Source organism: Centropristis striata, chromosome 18, assembly GCF_030273125.1.
Source record: "Centropristis striata isolate RG_2023a ecotype Rhode Island chromosome 18, C.striata_1.0, whole genome shotgun sequence".
NCBI lineage: Eukaryota > Metazoa > Chordata > Actinopteri > Perciformes > Serranidae > Centropristis > Centropristis striata.
This window is the reverse complement of record NC_081534.1, coordinates 12,802,303-12,823,096: the sequence shown is the minus strand read 5'-3', so window position 1 is coordinate 12,823,096 and position 20,794 is coordinate 12,802,303. Positions and strand designations below refer to the sequence as shown.

Sequence of the window (20,794 nt, the reverse complement as noted above, 5' to 3'; positions counted from 1 at the left end):
CATAGAACTGAAAGACATGGGACTGAGGGAACATTGAGCTGAGGGAACATAGAATTGAAGGAACATAGAGCTGAGGGAACACAGAACTAGTGAAATACAGGATTGAGGTAACATAGAGCTGAAGGAGAAAAAAATAGGTTAAGGGAACACAGGGCCAAGGGAACATAGACATGAACTAAATATCAATTTCTCTCCACTCCCACCAGGAGGTGCTGGAAGCTAAATGTGAGCCCATTGATGAGGTCCGACCAGAGGGTGAGCTGGGGATCCTCAGCGTGAACTCCCTGAGGCGCAGCGTCAGCCAGGTGATGGATGGGAAGTCCCTCACTGGAGACGACGAAGCATGGGACCCAAACATTTCAGGCCATGACAGTGGGATGGTGAGGGACCCAAAAAACGTATGCTGAACCTGTTCAGACCACTTTGCTACCACAGCCACAATACACAGATCATCTGTGTGCTGTTGTTTTATAGCATTTTATTATATTGCTGGTCTTGCACACATTTTCACAGGTGTGCATCAATAAACACACATAGGGAAACAACTACACATTAACATGCTCTGACATTCACACACACATGCAGACAGCTGCTTAAACACTTCAAAGTGACAAAATCAGGCCCTGACTTCAATTTAACAAGCACTTTCCTCTACATTACAGTTTATGGACGATGAGGAATTTGTTGACACCGTCAAAGGTTTCAGCACAGTGAGGAAGGAGCACACCATGTTCACTGACACCAACCTGTGACCCGAGGATGACCTTTGAACCCTGACAGGAACCAGGCCATGGATGTTTAACATTTTGACAAGCAAAGCCACTCCCTCATGTAAAACCCTGACAAGTTAAAGTGTCACTGTAGCTGGTTAAGAGTTGTAAAGAGGTCAGACACAGCAGAAGTGAAGTTTCTTCCCTCTTGCAATGAAAAGAAGAAGACATGACTCATGACAACGGCAACTGGGAGGAGAAAGGACGAGAGAATGCAACGGTCCTGACATACAAACACAACTGGTCAAGAAACATTTTCAGGAAGTCTGACAGGATATGGATATTGTTAAAACAGAGTCAAGAGGCACAATGAGAAAAAGACAAACCAAAGACACTGTATGGGGACAGAGCAGAACATAGTTATCCATTTGAGCTTTTCTTCCCCTTAGAGTACTTTTATCTGGTCATTTTGTAAGAGGCACGCTCATAACTTTTTTATTTTAAAGACATTAACTTTGAATCAGCTCTCCATGAATGGAACTTTTTTTAGTCATCTTCACAAGTCTTTGGATATAACAAAACCTGTTGTGAACTTGCAGTCTGTCAAGTGAGCCCAAGGACACTTTAAACAAGCTGGTGGATGCAGCTTGCAAGTGCCATTAAGTTAGTCAGCAGTAACTGCGAGCATCACACACAAAACAGAGTCCTTTCTTCCTTCAGTAACTCAGGTTTGGAGATTTTGTTTAAAAAAACCCTGTGACTAAAGTGATCATTCTGATTTATTAAAGTGGGCACTATTTAGAATATGTTCTCATCAAAGCCATCAGACTCCTTTGACAGCAATTTAATCTTGCAAAACACAGCAGTTGCTGGCCTGGATTCACACAAGTCAAACAATTAGGTACTTTTCCCTCTAGTGAGCCGTTATCGGTGTGGCTTGGGATCTGCACAAGATCCACCTAACTTCACCGGTTAGCGGCTCAGGTAGCAGCTCAGAAAGTACCTGCCTTGGGTAGGTACTTGTCTGAGCCACCACTGACTGATTGGATACAGTTGAGGCAGGATATTATACGAGTAGAACTCAACACAACCACAACATAACAGCGCTATTTATTTAATTTATTTTTAGGATTATTTTTTGGGCATTTTTTTATGCTTTATTGGATAGTGAAAGATAGAATGGAAGGGGGAGACAGACGGGAAGACATGCGGCAAATGGACCTTGGGCCAGATTCAAACCCAGGTCTGCCGCAGCAAGGACTCAGCCTTAGTGGTACGCGCTCTACCAGTGTGAGCCCCATTTTTAAAAGAAATAAGCAGAGCAGACAGAGACGAGAGAATTCAAGAACAATAAACTAAAGAAGAGAAGACAGATGAGGGAAAAAGAAAGACTGCCGACCACGTCGGTCTGATGTCAGCGTAGCGTCACAATTGACGATGAATAATCACGAAAGTGTCGCAGAACTATTTACATCACATTCGAGCTCGGTTGGTTAGCCGCTACAAAAGTACCTGTATGGGAACAGAGGCCGAGGGGAACTAACCAGTGGGCGTAGCCAAAACACTCTTTCCAAACAGTACTTAAAAGTACTCAGTGGAAACACACCTAATAACACAAACAAATGAAACGACAGTGGCAGTGGTGAACCAGCAACTCCCATGTTCGGCGATTTAAAATGATAATTTTTGTTAATGGAGTCTGGCTTCAGTTCCCACTGTATGAACGTATATAAACAAGGCCGTCTGACAGCAAATATGTGCTTACCTTGCATGTTGGTATTCCTTCCTGTTTCTCCAAACTGTGGGCCTGCCGACAAATCTACTATGACTATGGATAGATACCTCAGACAACACCACTTTAAAACAATCTTTACTATCCCTTTAAGAGTTTTTTAATAGATTGAGAAAATTCCACCCTGAGATAAACCTTAATAAAACCAAATATGTTAAATGGTATTGCCACAAAGCTAAAAAGATTCTGTTTCACAATATACACACACATCTCACCACGTAAAAGTCATCACATATTAATTTATTTGAAATGAGTTGCAATGCAATGTGGGCACAAAACACTTGTACCATTACAGTCAATAATATGGTTACAAAACTGAACATTTACATAATAAATTAATATACTGCAGTACCACATGAGACAGTAAACATAAAATCCCAAACTGGGGAATTATATTGCATTAAAAACAAAAAGGAGTTGGTTTAATGTACAAAAATTTTTAGGCATTTACAAAGGCAGCCTCTTTTTTTCCTGTTGCTTGTTTTGTTTTACATATATAAATATAAATCTCTAAATTGTAGTTACACTGATATGTCTGCTAACAAGAGACCGGATGAGGGTTTCTGGCCTGAGACGAGATCCAGATCCTCCAGTGACTTCCACACCGGCTGCCATTTGATTATAAAACTAACAAGATTATTTAAGCTTAAAATCAAGATCAAGATTAAGATCAATTTTCTCTCTAAGTGGCTCATGTGTTTCACTGTCACAAGCCTTCTGATGTTTAACTTTGCCCTTTTTGATATCTTAAGAATTTAATGCTTATTTATTTTCTGCATTCCACTGCGACATGCACTTGTCCCTTTAGTGTGATATTAACATGTCTGTAAACAAACACATTGATCTTCATTAGAAATGTTTTCACTGCGGTAAAGTGCACATAGCACATGCTAGGTTGCGAATGTTTGCAAAAGCTGGCAACAGTAGAAACAACAGTTACATATAAATAGTTAAATATAGCACTACACGCTTTTGTCTTCACAAAAGAAGAAAAATGGACCCCTCAGATTTAAGCAACCCTTTGTGCAATCTTCCCCAACATCCGTTAACTTTATCACACCCCTTTTGTCATCTTACTGTGCCCTTTTCTTCTGGCCACATGCATGAGACACATGCGTAAATATGTTCAACCAGTAAAAGTAAATTCCTTTTCCAAGAGAGTTTCTCCTTTTCGCAGCAAGTTGTTACAACTGCATCTATGGTATTGCCACTAGACTGCTACACTGAGCAGATGCTATTACGCTACGCCTACTACCATAACTACGAAGCAGAGTCTAGGACTTTAAGCATTGTTTCAACAAATCACAACACAATGGATTCTTGTAATGCTACCCTAGTTTAGTCAAGAGGCTGCCATGATTACCTCCACTGGCTCGTCCAGAGAAATTTGTGAAAAGTTAAAAGTGCAGCAACGTTGTCTAGCTAATAGAAAAATGTCGTCAGAAACATACAAAGACTCAGGAATGTCAGTACCTTTCAGAACAAGATTTTAAACGATGATGATCGTACCTGAGAGCTAGACTAGACCTGATCTGACAGTGTGTGGTGCACCTGTAGTAGCTGGTGATCTGAACGTTAGTTAGTGTACCAACAGACATGCAGTGCTGGATTGGTGCTAGGAAGTTTTAAACGGGCGCTCCAGTGATTAAGTATTGCACTAACATGTTTATAGGAGATTTGGAAGGGAAATGTTACAAAAAAGGAGTGGTCAAAATTGACTGCACACAGCTCAGTACATTTTGGAATTGTATTTTGATGAATGCCGCTGTTACAGCAGTGATAATCCAAAATAAACAGATGCTGTGATTTAAATGCAATAAACGGATCAGAAAGATACAGAAATAACTACATCATGATGCCGGTTAGTGAAAAGGATGAAAACGTGCTGTCGGGTCAATCTTAACAATGATATGCTTTTGCGACACAGCACTGCACCAATTTCTCACTAAAGCTGAAAATTTTCCGCTAATGCAGATACAGAAATTCCGCCTCATTCACGTTGCCCAGCATGAATTTGCATATTTGCATTGCTTGCTTTGTAAGTAATCCAATGCACAAACAGTTTGCTTCGCATTTGGTGTGAATATACCAAGAAAGTCCAAGATTTGGGCTTTTCCTCTCTAGTATGTGTGGCAAGATCCAGAAACACTGGATCCTACACTTCCCATAATGCAAATCATTAATGTATTTTTGTAGACCCACATCTTCAAAGCTTCATGCAATAAATTTGTAGTCAAGAGATTGACATGCGTGGCATCATGTTGACATAATCAGGGTCATTTTCTCAAGCTCAGGCAGAGTATTGCTCAGTATGATGTGTACAATGATTATCATGTGTAAAATCAGTGGAGCGCCCCTTTAAGGTGGTTAAATCCTATGATGACTAATAAGGTAAATAGATGGATGTGTGAAAACAATTCCTCATGTTGGCGTGTTTTGGCACCACTAGCTAAAGCTTCTAAGCCTCATCTAACACTACTGTAGTGAGACGTACTCTGACGTCAACCATATTTTCTACTACATGACCAGATCACTGACGGACTTAAGTGCTACCACAACATTTCCACAACAGTTAAAGGGTTAAACCCACAACTTACGACAGAAGCTTAACTACACATTTATTAAAGCTAACTACACTATTTATCTTAATGATACAACCAGTTTGGTCATTTTCTACTAATGCAAAAATGTTATACGAGGTATTTTCAGACTCATATAATGACGACTCCTGGGGGAAGTGATAAAGCTGTTGGGGGTGGTGGTCACTACTTGAGGGCTCAGAAGTCAATGGACAGCATTTACAAAATGATGTAGCAGTGTGGTCACAAAAGGTGGCTACTGGCAAGTCTCTAATTTCACTAAAAACAATTCCTTCTCCAAAAATATGCTTTCCATGTTTGTTCATCCAGCTGCTACTTTCTCAAGTCATTTCACTTTTTTTTTTCCCTTTTTCAATAAGTAAAAAGTTCCCAAAACTGTGCAATTGCTCTTCATCGTATACAAAATAGTTCATTGTTAGTTCATGTTCAACAGCCAAAAATTTAGCGTGAACCCAAAATCAACATGCAAAGACCTATGAGTTTGGGTTTTAAAATTAAAGGGTTTGCTCTTTGATCCTTAGCAAGCCGACTTTTCAACCCAGAGACATTATATGCAATCAATCAGCGCCATTAAAGCAAACGTTTCCATACAGGAAAAACAGGATTTATGCTTGACACCATGACTGGGCCAGGATTTGTTTTCCCTGTCACGCCGGAACTACACTAATGCAAATGCACTCAATTTACAAAACAGAGAAATTGGACTGCATTGCCCTCGCACAGGCCTGCTGATGAAGAATTAAAATACACCAAACCCTTCTCGATTCAAGAGCCACTAGCTAATCAGGAAGTGAGGTGATCAGACTAATACTGATTACTGGCATTCATAGACAAGTCATCATGCAGTCAGGATATACAGGGTTGTAGCACTCAGGCATTAAAAAGTTTAAACATTACATATTAAAAGGAACTATAAAGACAAAGTATCTAGAGTTAAAATCTTAGGAACGACAAATGGCAGAGTAAAAAAATGTCACAAGAAAAGAAAGTCTATGTGTTGAAAAAATAGGGAGGAAGGAAGATTTTTCGGGGGTTTTTCCAGATTACCAGAACCCTCTTCTGATGGTCCGATGAATGGTTCTGAAAACAGGAGGCTCGCCTTTGGCTTTACGTGGGACAAAGCACTGTAGAGACAAGAAAAGATATGATTAATGCTGCTTTGATACCCGCTGTGGCACATGAAGGAGAGCTGGAAATGATGGAAGAGCAACTACCACTGGGGAAGAATGTGGGGTGAGAAAAGAGAAGAAAAAACAAAAAAACAAAAAACAGGTGAGAAGCAGACACAAGAACAGCTGCTACTACAAGCTAGCGGTAAAGGGGAATTATGTGCATGAGTGTATTTGTGAGTTTCGGGGAAAGTGTAGTGCAGCCACAAGCACCGCACAGCACGAGAGGCACTACAGCGAAGAGCGAGTGAGGGAAGGCTGCTGCTTTGAGGAGGGAAGATAGTGAAACTACGAAGACGTACTGAGAGAGAGAAAGAGAAAAGGGGGCGTTTGACAAGGCTCTGAATAGAAGGCTGAAGGTGAAGAATCTGTGTTAATGTGTCAGTGCCTCACAAACCTCAGTTTCCACTGCTCTCATACCAGAGCTACCCAGAGGACAATGCAGCACAGACGAAAGACAAGGAAGGTACACGTCAACAGAGAAGGGTGGCAAGAGAAGCATTTCCCCCCTCCCTTTAATTATTGTTTGTGCTACTTCTCTCTGTGCCACCTTTTTTTAAAAATTTGTCTACCTTAAGCTTCCCTGACAATTGTGAAACTTCTTCTTTCCAGCAGTAGGGGGCAGAATGTCTGAACATCAGGTGCGACTGACACAAACAAAAGTCACCTGGCTGTGACACACACCTCTCTATATAAAATCGCTTTTGAGACACTTTTCATCGCATTAAAGTTTTTACATCACTGCAATGAAGTTGATTTGAGTTGCTCAGACCCCAAACTATGGAAGCCCATTTCCACCGATGAGATGGGAAAAAAAAAAAACTGTAAGTCATTATCATAAGAACATTTTCTCGAAAGTAATGACTTATCTCAAAACACTGACTTAGAATCCCAAAAATAATGTCCTAATATCTCAAAAAGAAATATGATTCAGTATCTAAATATTATGACTAGGTATCACAACATAGTGACCAACTTCTCAAAAAAAGCTTCTTTTTTGGCTAAACCGTGTTATTATTGCCAGATAAGTGTGTCATTATTTAGAAAAGCAGTCTTTATTATTTTGAAATACCAAGCAATTATTTTGAAAGGGTTTCCATTATCATGAGGTACTAAGAAATTATTTTGAAAGGGTTTCCATTATCACAAGGTACTAAAGTACAATTTTGAAAAGGTTTCCATTATAGTGAGGTACTAAGTTATTATTTTGAAAGGGTTTCCATTATTGTGAGGTACTAAGTTTTTATTTTGAAAGGGTTTCCATTGTTTTGAGGTACTAAGTTTTTATTTTGAAAGGGTTTCCATTGTTTTGAGGTACTAAATTATTATTTTGAAAGGGTTTCCATTATTGTGAGGTACTAAGTTATTATTTTGAAAGGGTTTCCATTATTGTGAGGTACTAAATTTTTATTTTGAAATGGTTTCCATTATTGTGAGGTACTAAATTATTATTTTGAAAGGGTTTCCATAATTGTGAGGTACCATGTTATTATTTTTGAAAGGGTTTCCACATTATTTAGGGATTTTAAACCACTGTTTTGAAAAGTTTTTCATTATTTTGAGATATTAAGTGATTTATTTCGAGATTCATTCGTTTTTCATTATTTTATACAATTTTTTTATTTTACTGACAGAAATGAGGTTTCATATATATCAAAACATACGGGGAATCAGTGATCGAGGACATCTGTGTGTTTACCTTTGAGAATGTAGTCTGTTAGCAGCGCAGGTACCTTCTCACTGTCATCCCTCATGGCGTGGAGAACTAGCAAAGAGCAGCAAATTACATTTTGAAAACAAAACATGCATTATGGAAAAACAAAAACAAAATGCTTAAAAAATAAAATAAACAAGCTGCGGAGACTACCCCATCCAATTTTGTCAAATGGTCCAGTTGATGTGTGTGTGTGTGTGTGTGTGTGTGTGTGTGTGAGTTTTTAGACGAGGGAAACACTCACTCTTTGTGAGGATCTGGAGGTCTTCTACTGCTGGAGAGCCAGATTTCTTCTCATATGGGATTACTGTGGTTAGGTACTGAAAAAGGGAAGATCATGGAAGACACAATGAACAAATACTCTTTTACATGCAAGTAACTTATTGTTGTCACATATATTTTCATATGAAAGCAAACCAAAAAACAGAAAGGCAAATGTTGTAAGAAGAGTGATAAAATACGATGTCAGTGTCATTAGGGTCAACATATGAACATAAATAATGATATGCAAGCGCAGGCTTGTATGTATGTAACTGGTAGTTGGTTTCAACATTTCAGAGAGTTAATTGAGTGAATGTATACAATAAATAAATATATGCAAAAAAAAATATGCCTACATTGTTTTTTATAAATACATTTAAAAATGTATACTGGCATTAAAATGTATTTATAAAGTTATTTATTTATGTTTTATTTCAGGCAGCTTAATTCCTCCATATGAAACAAAGGACCAACAAGCGTGAAAAAAAACAATAAATAGATAAAAGGGAAAATTAGTAAGTAAATAGGGGAGCTAATACACAGGTAAAAGAAAAATAAAGAAGCAAATTAAAACAAAATTTATTCATGTCACTTTTTATCAATTCATTTATGTCTATATTTATTTTTAATAAATGTATTTATATTTAAGGTATATAAAAATATATATAGGCATACAATTTATTTTTCAAGTGATTTATTCATTTTTTATTTCAGGCAGCTTAAATCCTCTATATAAAACAAATGAACAATAAGATCACAACACAGTAAACACGACAACATGAGATCATGAAGTGATGAAGTGAACAAAATAAATAAAATGGAAACTGAAGGACAGAAATCTAGTTATTAAAAAAGAAAGGATAAAGCATAATTTAAGTAAATCAAAAGAGACGATTAAAACAGGATAAACGGATGAAATAAATAACCAAACATAAGACACCAAATGCCAGCAGCAGCTGTAGAGGAGGAAACATGCCAGTGGAAAAAAAAAGAAGAAGACAGAAAAATATCTGCAAAGAAAAAACGTAAGTTGAAAGAAAGAGCGGGGGCACCTGTTTGTCCCCTCCTGTGTTGCCAAAAGTTTGACGGATGCCATTTTGAATGACATTGGAGAGTCCCTCCAGAGTGAGAAGCTACAAGAAGCGAGAGGAAGGAGGGAAGAAGAGAGTAAAGAGAGATAAGGAGGTTTCTATATTAAAAGGGAAAGGAGGGAAAGGCTTCGGCACAAACTCTGCTGGTGTAAAAGCAGCCCTCCCACACAAACGTCAGGTCATGCATTTCTGTTTATACTTTGAAGAAGTGTGCTGCTGTGTATACGTATGTCTATTTCACTGATCGTCATTATAATCATGCACTCGGGGCATACGTATTAGTCTTTGTCTATGCCTCCCACGCCGTGTCACAAGATGACTCACCGTGCCTGGTATGTGCGTGCTGGCGTTCCTCTGGCCGTTGGGCCCGGTTGTAGTCGTACTTCGGATTTTCTTCTTCTTCCGCAGCAGCTCGCGGTGTTCCTTCTGTCTGTTCTGCACGTCGATCAGCAGCGAGATGAAACTGTTCTTCACCTGTTTTGTTAGACAAATAATTTATGCTTTTTTTTTAGGATCAAGCTGTGATTCACTTTCAAATTCCTTCGTTTTTACAAGTAATGCTGTCAGAGAAACCTATTTTTATCTCCCGTTAAAAATACACAGTGAGAGTCATGACATTGACGCAATAAAAAAAAACTGCTAGCAATTCACTGACCTCTCACCAGTCTGCAGAGCGCTGTGAGCACTTGCGGTTTTCTCTCCGACAAAACAGATGTTCATATCTAACGTTTTAAAGCTTCCTTACACCCAAGCCTTGCTGTGGAATGGTCTCTGCCTCGTTGTGGTAATGTTGAGGCCATGTACTTAAGACGATAAAAATTTCAGTACCTCCTTTTCATAGTCTAGTTCGTCTCGCAGGGCCAGAGCCTGGATCAGCTCCTCGCTGTAGCGGCGAATGGCTGTCTCCACTTCTTCCAGAGTCTCAGTCAGCTCAGACACCGACAGCTGACGCAGCCCTGAGGACGGAGCGGACAGATTAGAAAGGAGTAGGATATTTATATAGCTGTTTTGTGCATGGGTTTGTTTGAAGGTACTCTGCCTGAGAGGGTGGTGTTTTTACAGTTAATTACTCTAAATGGAAGACAAAGAAATGATAATTTGGAATAGTTGTGATCACCTTTATATACTAGCTTCAAGAACTACTATTGAAATGTAATATGGTCAACAAACAACCATGTCATAACTGAGATGAAGAGCATGTGTGAAAATCTTAAGAAAGAAATAGATCAAGGTTGGAGTGTTGTGAATTATATAATAACATTATTTTCCATTTTCACATAGTTAAATATTTTAACCAACACCAGTTCTTATCACAATAACAAAATATTCATTCATTTTCACAATTTTAATCCTTCAAATACTAGGAGGATTTTTTTACAGTCTGAATCATGTCAGTGATTAGCAACAAAATTGATTTTAATGCAGTTCATCTAACACTGCAGTGCTCCATAATACAGCAGCAATAACCCAGTTGGAATTAACCAGAAAAACAGGATGTATTTGCCCCATAAGCAAACATGATAAAAAATCTGGTGAAAAATAGGAAAAGCTGCATTTGAAGCCAAGGCTCTGATTGAAATCCTGATATAACAGAATGCATGATTGTATGCTCTAATGGCCTTTGGATCAAAACATTTAGTTTCAATAGGGACATTTTTGTCCTTACGTGTGTCTGTATTTTGGCTACGCAGTTTATTATTATAGACTTATAATAGGAGCTGATGTTGAACTTCCAAAAAAAACTCACACCCTTGCCAAATTTGATACCACATGCAAAACACAGCCAAAAGTATAGAACATTTAAAAAGTCCCTAGTGATGAAAAAATATGTTTTGACACTCTTACAAGTCTTGTGGCCATCTGGTGTCTCTTGCTGCACTTTAATCACTCTGTGTGTAAAAACCAGCTCAGTGTAAATATTGTGCAAACACTTAATGAAACTAATTACACCCTGTTTGATTTGTTAACCACACTACATGCTGTAGTTCGTAAATACATACTTCTTTAAACAATATCTATAGCCTCGAGGCACACTGGGTGCGACTGCTATTTCTACACACTGTCTGGCATTAGAAATTGTGTTGAATCCAAATATATGCTGTTGATTATATAACACGTGGGAACAGCGTAATCGCTGTCTGTTTGTATTTGTTACACATTATGTAAGGATGTTAGTGCATGTGCGTGGAGCTGTTCCTCCGTGTAGGAGACAGTGCGACCCATTACACTTCATTGAGTGATTTAGAGAACTGTCAAATGGCTGCAAGGTGTAAAAAAAAAAAAGCAGTGCTGTCTCAGAAGACAGCATTAAAAGCTTTATTCTCTTCCTGTAAAATGAACAAAAGGGCGGCGGTACTCACGGTCCTCGTAGCTGGTGTTGGAGCCGGAGCGTTTCAGTGTGTGGAAGTCCTGAGACAGCATGGACAAGTCGGACTGCGAGGGACTCTCATCGTCCTCTGGGTCTGGAGACTCCTGCATCATCTCCTCGATCTCCTCTATCACCTAAACAATGATCGGACATGGATGGAGATTTTTACATGATGTGAATGTGTGTGTGGCATGTGACAGTGTATTGGACATAGAGGTTTGTTATTTTCCAGTTGTAGTTCACAGTTCCGTCAATCCAGTCCAGGCAAAACAACAAATGTTGTCATTTTAGTCAAGCTTGTTTTACAGATTTTATTTGATCATTCTCTGATGAAAAACAGGGTTGAATGATTAAGAATGCAGCTTTGGATCAAGTGCCTGTTCTCAAGGTCTAATGACTAAACACTGCATTGAAAAAAACATCAGTCTATAATGTTTTGTCTCTTTTTTTGTCAATGAAAACAAAAACATTCTGTGATTTTTAAACTTCATTTAAGACTACATTTATTGCAGGTTGATTTTGTCACAGTTAATGGCATCAGTGCAGTCTTATCATCGTCTCGTCTCAGCATATTTAGTCACAGTTTTAGTTACCACGCATGCTTCACCACAGCTGATGTTTGTGTCAGACACAGATGCAGTCAAACCAAAAGTAAGTGAGACTTCAGTCTGTTGTGAGTAGAAGCATTATTAGATGTTAAGAGATAAACAGTTTCAAGTACCTCAGTTGAAATGTAACCAGCAATTTCATTTTTACAGGTTGCTATTTTGGTTCTGCTTAGTTCAGTCTGTTTGTAGTTTGCCCCTCTAAAAACTATTTTAAATCATCATAAGTTTTATAAATAGTTTATTAAAAAAAACTTCCCAGAATGAAATATACAAACCAGAACCTGACATTTGTGTGTGTATGCCAGGGATGGGCCGGTTCAAGGTGGTTTGATATTAAGTCAAACACTAGACAGGACCAGTATACTGACTTTCACCACTAGGACTTAGCAGAAGCTCCCCAGTCAAACATACTGAGACTAAGAGAGCCAATAAATGAGTGTAGCACCTCCAGTCCACTTGGTGACGGTAATGCACCTGAAAGCCATGACTGACTCGCCTCTTTCCTCAGGTTAAAATCCAAGATGTTGCCACATTGACGCAGTTTTATTTTTATTTGGGACTAACTCTGCCACGTTTCACCTCGTCACCCCCAAAAGTATGTGAACTTTCTCACAAGCAAACACTTATTGGTAATACAATACAAACTGGATTTAGTGCCATGACAAGTTCAACCAGTTTGCTTTTAAAATCAAACCGGTTTAGGCCTGGTCAACTGATCTAGCTCCAGTATGTGGATATATTTCAAAAGAATACATAACAAAACAACTAAAAACTTTACTGAACAAACAAGATGGATTTTAGAGTAATGACTTGGCTGAGCAACCTTTGAACCAAGAATTTGCATTTTATGTCAGTATGTTGCAGATATGAAAGGCCCCAAATACAGGGAATGAAGTATCTGCCTGTGAAATATGGAATTTGCAGTGCAAATTAATTTACACTTCTTTAATTGCCAACTCCTTTAGAAGCTCAAAAAGCTCCCAGCCCTCAAGAGTTTTCCGAATTACAGTTACAGTGTGTTACCTGTTCGGCTGTGAAGATCGGCTCATCGTTGATGCAGGAGACGATAATAGAGTGCATATCCATCTGTTCCCTGAGCTCCTCATCGTCAGACAGATCCAGAGACTGGTTATCCAACTTCTGTCGATCAGGGAAGGAGGGGAGAGATTTGGGAGGGTGAGAAAGAAAGAGACAGAGAGACATCTTGGATCAGACAACAAGCAGGTGGTTAAGCAGATTGAAGGCACAGGAGCAAACTGCTTACGTTTGTGTCTTGGCTTTTCTTCAGCAAGGTTCAAAATCAGTTCAGGATTTTAGATATGTAGCCTTTGCACTCAATGCTTGCCTGAAATATTACACTAAAGGACTGTGTGTGTGCATGTGGTTTGTGTGTGTGTGTGTGTGTGTGTGTGTGTGTGTGTGTGTGGTACCTCATGTTCAGTGATGTTGAGGGTGGGCAGGTGTAGGGAGCGAGTGTGCGATGTTTTCCAGTCCACAGCCATCACGTTGCCATAATTATCTGTCAGTGCGTTCCACACCCTGGAGGAAAGCAAGTGGAGCCATGATATGATTAGACAAAATGTTGTAATATAATACTATGATAAAATCTCACAGTTCATAAGACAAACACTATTTCCTTCTCTTTTTTCTGTGACACAGCATTACTTGGCAGGCCTCCCCTCACCACTTCACTCAGTTCCTGCTGCTGCTTCTCACAGCAGATGCCTAAAAAACCCTGACAAATGTAACAACTCCTTAATCACATGTCATTTTCCCCCAGTAAACATTCCCTGGTGAGAAACATTGACGCACATACGGTAGTTCAACCTGAAAGCAAAGGTCTGTGGCGTTTTTGGTTGTCCATATGGTATTCATTTCTGTAAGAAATGTGTATTCAGATCATCTGAGTATCTTCAAGTTTGCTGAATTTATTTGCCGATTTGGAAACAGAGTCATCGTCAAACCAACAGACTGCTGAATGTTTACAATACTGTGCAGCATACATGTTGGCAGAGAAGCTATCTCAGCCGAGCAGATGGAGGCGCGGGGTCTGTTAAACAAACAAGTTTACTGTTCAGCTGTGAAATCCATCATCGTTTTGGAAAACTCATTGGTTACTGGATTTGAGGGATTGTCTCAAAATTTGTGAAAGAATGCAGACATCCCATTTTTAAAAAATCTGATTTTTTTTTGCCAAATGTTGGTATAAGCTCAAAACATACAATACACTTGTAGTGTAATTTAATAAATCTTAATATATTTTTACTTTATTCAGGATTTCTTGGAGACTTCATTTAAAAGGTTAAATGCAATTTCATAAATATCAAAGAAAATGTTTCCTTCATGTGTACCCCTTTGGACACAAAACAAAAATTGTAGGCACTGCGTATATATTCAAACACAATCTGCGTTTTTGGACCAAACAGTTAGGGGGACTGCAAAATGCTCCCTCGAAAACTACATACATTCAAGGGCTTTTTTGGATTGTATTTGCACTGCCAATTGGAAAGTTGAAGTAACGTAAGCCACATGAAGGGGTCTAAATGCAGTCTTGCAGAGTACAGGACACACCAATTTAACCATAAATCATGGTCAGCAGTTGGTACAGCAATGTCACAACATACAACAATCATTTACTGCTCCTCACTATTGATGAGTCAAAACCGCCTTGCCTTTCCCACGTTGAATATATGCTCAGTAAATCCTGGACATCAGGATTCTAACTTCTTCTTCTAGCTTTCATTTCCCTTTTTGAGCTGTTCTTTGTGTTTTTTAAGTTACATGGCTTACACATTTTAAAAATTGGTTGTTGCAGGTGCTGCATTGGATCATATGTCCAACCAATCACTTGACTGTACATCTGGATCAATAAATTCACACTTCCATCGCTCTAGTGCCGGCAGAGTACCTACTCTGAAATAGAAGATTCCCTCAAAATGATGTTCTACTACAATAGCTCCTAGTTCTTAAGGTGTGCACATAATAAAAAGACAGGTTCTTTAAACCATGTTGTTAGAACAATGACCAAGTTCCTACTTGCTTAAAATGCCTCATGACAGAAATCGAGTCTGTGCATAATATTAAATTCAAGCACACGTGCAAGTCACTGTGCTTTTATTCCTGGTGACTGCTTCGAGCAGAGCGAGGATGGATGCTGTGAACCCATGTGTCAGAGTGGCTCTGCATCGTCATACCCTCTCTCACACACATACACACAAACAGACAAGTGTTTACATAACTCGCATGTTTCCCCCTCAAGTGCTCATGCACAGCTTGGGGACTGGGGGGCTGAAGGGTTGTTCTAAATAGGGCAAAGGCTGGCAGGAAGCATTTTAGTGCCTCAAGCAATGACACTGTGCTGGGCACGTGTGTCAATGCCAAAATACACGATTAGCTTCACTGAGAGCATTTACATTTCAAAACGAGGCCAGTCTAGATTTCAAGGGACCAATTTTCTTGCTTCTACTTCAACACTGCCAATTTGTCTGAATTACTTGCTGGAATATATTTATTTTATGGATGTTTTTTTTTCACACTAATAATCCACATGCACGACTTGGCTTTAACACAAACACGTTTCCTTTTCTGCATTCACACCCACACACATTTCCTCCTTGTCATCCCCGTTGTTCGTCTCAGCTGTGGGCTTTCTGGAGAACTTGTTAAGCGGCTCGGCACGTCCTGCAAAAGTGCAGTCATGCAGAAAAGACTCTCACTGAGCTTGGCGCTGCTCTTTGGGCTTCGCCGGGCTTCTGTCCAATTATTCCATTCCCTCCTTCCTGTGTTTCTTTACCTATAACAACAAATAGACGCTCCTCTCCCCGTCTGACCAACCTTCCTTCATTCCCCTTAACATTTAGAGCAATATTAACTGCAAGACTGTTACTGTTTTTTGCTGTGACAAAGAACACTATTGTATTTATGGCTGTTAGTGTGTACGTGTGTGGCAAAGTTGTTGTAAAGTTTATGTCCTTATTTGAGTTCCGTCACAAGTCTTCATGTCCATGTGACCGGCTCATATCTGTGATGTAACCTGCTAGATATTTCTCTTATATTAGCCTCAACACTGGTTAGCTAACATCATACAGTACTAGTACGTTGTAGTCCAAACCATCAAACAGCTTACAGAAAACTAACTAGTAACGATTTTGTTAAAGGGAAAGCTGTAAAACTCATATTTCAAGCAAAAATACCAGACATCTAATAGTTCCAGTTCCAAAAACTTGCATATTTCCTTGCCAAATTTGATAGTAGACTGGTTGGTTAGAAAAAAAAGAAGCAGCAATTTTAAGATGTTACCTTGGACAATAGGAAATTATGATTTCTACTTTCCACAGATGAGCACAGATATGGAATTTGAAAGTACATGATGTCAAATATTTGAAAATGGATTGTAATCACATTTAATTCATTATATGTAATGGTTTTTGTATACAGGATTCATACCGCCTTTTAAGGGTAAAATTCAAGCACTTTCAAGGTACCTAAACTAAATATTTCCAGATATCCTCTCAGGGCCTTTATTATCACAAAAGTGTTACTTTAAATGCAGTTGCAAAAGTTAAAGTTTACAGAATTCCTTTATGCCTACAGCAAACAATGTACATATTCATATTGATTATTTTTAAAGCTTCTTCATGTGAAGTTTTATTGTATGTTTTGGGCCTGATAATTTAATATTTGCTTATTTCCAGTGTAAGGTAACAACAGAGGACCATGAATGAGCTAGCTATGAATAAGGGGTAAACACAATAAGTCAGTGGTTTCTTGACTTCTCCTGATTGTACATTATCTGGGATTTTCTCCAGTCTTATTTGTGGGAGCAAATTAAAATAAAATACTTTCTTGCTATTCTAAAGACCCATTAAAACTTAATCAGGTCAGCCGGTTCTGCTTATTTTTGTCTCAGATCTAATTTAACTTGTTAATCATTCTATCTATAATTGGTGCAATAAATTAAATAAAATTTCAGTTTCCCAGACTGCAAGATGACATCTTCCAATGTCTTTTTTATCCTACCAACATTCCACAACACAAACATAATCAGTTTATGATGATATAAAGCTAGAAAAAGGCAAAAAACAAAGAAAAGCAGCAAATCCTCACATTTGAGAAACCAAACGCACACAATGTTGGACATTTTAGCAAAATAAATAACTGAAATAACTGATCAGTTATCAAATAGACACATTTTTCTGGTATCAGGTAAACTAAATGCTCTGTAGCTGATAATAAAAAAAGATACTTCATTGAGTAGCTAAACCACTGCTTTTTAAAATGTGTAACATTTTAGGTGGCTACTGCCATCATTATGGTTTAAAAATGTGCACTACTCTATCCCAGTTAATGTAAAGGTTACATAAGCAAAGCTCTAAATCCGTGATGGCAGTCTTAATACGTCTCTGATATTGGAGTCTTATACTTAATAGTCAAGTCCTCGATCAATCAGGTTAAATATTCAAGTGGAACACTTTTGAACGGACATGTCCAACTTCCCTATTGGCAGAGAATGAGATGCTTACATGCATGATGTGATTAAATCTAAAAATGTAATGTTAGATGCAGAAGAAAGCAGAAGGAGAGTGGCGGGTGATTTATGAAGCCCACACAGCTCTGTAGTTACAGTGACGTCCATACTTTGTGTGGGATTAATGTGACTTACTGCTGGGAAGTAATAACACGCTGTCATGTGAATGTGTAGTTGTGACATTTGAGTGTGTATGAGATACAACGAACTGCTGAGGACCCCCGACTGAGATAACAAGGGATGGTAAGGTGGTAAGAACAGTTGCTGACAGTGCAACCTTTCAGAAAACAACCATTTCATACATGAAACGTGACATATTGTGTCTGTTTGCTGTAAGAGGAAACAGTAGGGTTCCTAAAAGTCAAGTCAGTAACGTTTCATCCCACATAAAGTTGATTTAAAAACAGAATAAACAGCGTGTGCAACAGCCCATCACTTCCTCTCAACATGCACTTAATGGAGCAGTGGTTTAATGGCTTTTAGCATGAAATTAAGTAATGTTAACGTGGCATGACCCCTCCCCTCTCCTATCCTCAACACACCACACACACACACACACACACACACACACACACACACACATTAATACAAACTCTCTGTAAACTCTTAACTCATGCCTTCAATGGATACTACTTTGTTTTCGTCATTTTGACCGTTTTACGATAATTTATTAATACTAAATTATAAGCATGAGTATAATACGACTGAAAGTATACTCTAGTTTCGCAAGCAGGCAGCAGCTAGCTGGTTAAACTTTGGACGACACAGATTTCAGCTAAGCTAAGAGACTCTGGTTAGCCTGGTGAGGCTAACGTGGCTAGCTAGCGAAGAGATTAAAAGTTAGCGTAAATAAAAACCCCGCATGAAATTCACACTCACTCGTCGTCTTTCAAGTAATTATCCTCTGTGATAGGTTTAATGGGGGCTATGTTTTCCGTCGCGGTGTTGTAGTTTCGGAAACACACTGTCAGCTTCTCGTCGAAGTCGTGGACGAGGTCCTCCATCGACTTGAAGCTGCAGATCTCCCCGGAGAAGCTGTTGTCCAGGTCGGAGAAATCGTCTAGGCCCGACGACGGATCGCCCACATTGGAGTTGAGCTGGTCGAGCTGGTCGGCCGACGCGGAGGACGGCTTGAACTCGTTAAAATCCTGCCAGTCCTCATCGAAGTGGGCTAACGGCGCCGCCATGACTGCCGTAGGAGCTCAGTTGACAGCCAGTTGGACCCCTCGATGGTGCTCTGTCCTCGGCTTCGAGACACTGGACCAGACGGGGAGAGAGAGAGGGAGAGGAGGGGGCGGGCCGGGTGACGTCAGCACAGACGCCCCTCCCCTTTAAATGGAGCAAAACAAACCCACGTCAGCTGCTCATCAGCTGGGTTTCTACAATAGACATCACCATCCTGTGAAATATAACCACCTAACCACCTAATTTTTTCAAGTTTTGCAGGAAACACAAAAAACTTCACCAAAAGTGTAACATGTGACATTTATTGATCATTTCACTCAAAAAGGATGTAACAAAGGACGGCTATTGGCATAGTAATAACACTGTCTGTAAATTATGTAACTTAAGAGAAATAAATGACTTGGGCAATTTTTTGAACATGCCTTTGTGACTGAAGCAAGATATGGTAACACTTTTTTTTGAAGGTGTCTACATAAGAGTCACTCAAGCCTGTCAGAAACATGACATGACAAGTATCATGAGCATCAATGTTACTTCAAAGTGTCATTAATGTTCATGACATATCCCATGTCATGTTTATGACACGCACATGTCACTCTTCACTTCCAGTTCTCAAGGTCTCATCCATCGTTTAAGCCATTCAGGACTGAATTAAAAAGTATTGTATTGAAATGTGTTCATATATTCAGAATGCTACTGTGTTTCTTTTCATCATTTAGGTTTTATTCCTATGTTTTCTATGAAGTTACAATGTTACATTTAACCTATGTTCTGATGTCATGTTGAATGTAGTTCAGTTTTAAGAGTGGGTTAGCCTATCATCCTATTTAACCTCAGTAACAACAATTTTTCATTAACAATTATTTTTCTTTTTGTCCAAATTTTCACGACGCTGATTGCTTCTACAAAATAAAGTAATGTCAATAAAAATAGATAAATAATTTTTTTTAAAAATATGAGTCCTCTGCAATGCCGTTCTGATGTTTTGATGATGGCTGTGGTCTACCAACTGACACAAAAAAAACACAGAAAGCTCAGGCGTTGATTCAATAATGATTTGTTTATCTCATAAAAACACTTCAGGATCTGGGAGATACAAGCCTGAAATTATTTAGCATGACATTAAATTACACAAAGATACCAGGCCTATTGATGCAAACAGATTATTTAACAGTGTGTGAGTCTGTGAGATCCAGGCCCTGGTCTGCAATGTTCCCTTGATGGGCTTTAGCATTGGAGCTAAGCCTACTGTGTACCATAATATATATAAGAAATATAAAACAACAGCATAAAGACAACACAAATATGTTTACATTACAACTATGAGATGAAGGTAAAATTACTGACATTAAATTCTATATCACAATGTTTGCTAGAGCAGCCCTTTAATGCTTATATTATGTATCAAATGTGACATGCAAGAAGCGCTACACTCCACTCAAATGGAGTAAACTACAGCAAAAAATACAAAAATTATCAACAATATCACTATCACCATATTTATAGTTTATAGATTAAACTGCCTAGGAATATAAAATGGGAATTGAATTAGCCCCATCTTACCAAATATAACAATACAGTGATATGTACATGATACTATCAATGGTTATGATCCACTATGAAAGCCCACCTTGTTCTATTCTACTATAGGATCCTTTCTTTTTCATAGGATCTGTATAAAGCACATACAGTCAAGGGCAGATTAAGTTGTTAAGGACCCCTGGGGAAGGGCCAGACTGATCATCCCTCATCCTGCCCTCTGTGCTGCT

The 20,794-nt window shown here is 38.8% G+C and overlaps 1 protein-coding gene across 4 annotated transcripts; it reads right to left on the bottom strand.

Moving 5' to 3' along the window:
• Positions 1 to 3,007: 3,007 nt before the first annotated feature.
• On the bottom strand, positions 3,008 to 19,079 carry fez2b (fasciculation and elongation protein zeta 2b). Of its 4 annotated transcripts, XM_059356188.1 has the most exons (11): positions 18,720 to 19,078; positions 13,744 to 13,852; positions 13,337 to 13,453; positions 11,698 to 11,839; positions 10,166 to 10,293; positions 9,662 to 9,811; positions 9,299 to 9,379; positions 8,230 to 8,305; positions 7,971 to 8,036; positions 6,669 to 6,696; positions 3,008 to 6,226 (listed from the first exon to the last, which is right to left on the bottom strand). In XM_059356188.1, exons 1-10 carry the CDS (start codon positions 19,025 to 19,027, stop codon positions 6,686 to 6,688), a joined length of 1,188 nt encoding a protein of 395 aa, XP_059212171.1. In that variant the 5' UTR covers positions 19,028 to 19,078; the 3' UTR covers positions 3,008 to 6,226; positions 6,669 to 6,685. The 4 variants fall into 4 exon arrangements, with proteins under 4 accessions (XP_059212171.1, XP_059212170.1, XP_059212172.1 ...); XM_059356187.1 differs by lacking the exon at positions 6,669 to 6,696 and having other exon boundaries at positions 18,720 to 19,079; XM_059356189.1 differs by lacking the exons at positions 6,669 to 6,696; positions 7,971 to 8,036.
• Between the last annotated feature and the right edge of the window lie 1,715 nt (positions 19,080 to 20,794).

Excerpts from the sequence above, each read along its gene's own strand:
- fez2b (XM_059356187.1), bottom strand. The coding sequence starts at position 19,027 with ATGGCGGCGCCGTTAGCCCACTTCGATGAGGACTGGCAGGATTTTAAC. Across the intron at positions 9,812-10,165 it reads AACTAGACTATGAAAAGGAG|GTGAAGAACAGTTTCATCTC; the intron begins GTACTGAAATTT and ends CTAACAAAACAG. Across the intron at positions 8,306-9,298 it reads ACACAGGAGGGGACAAACAG|TACCTAACCACAGTAATCCC; the intron begins GTGCCCCCGCTC and ends TCCCTTTTTCAG.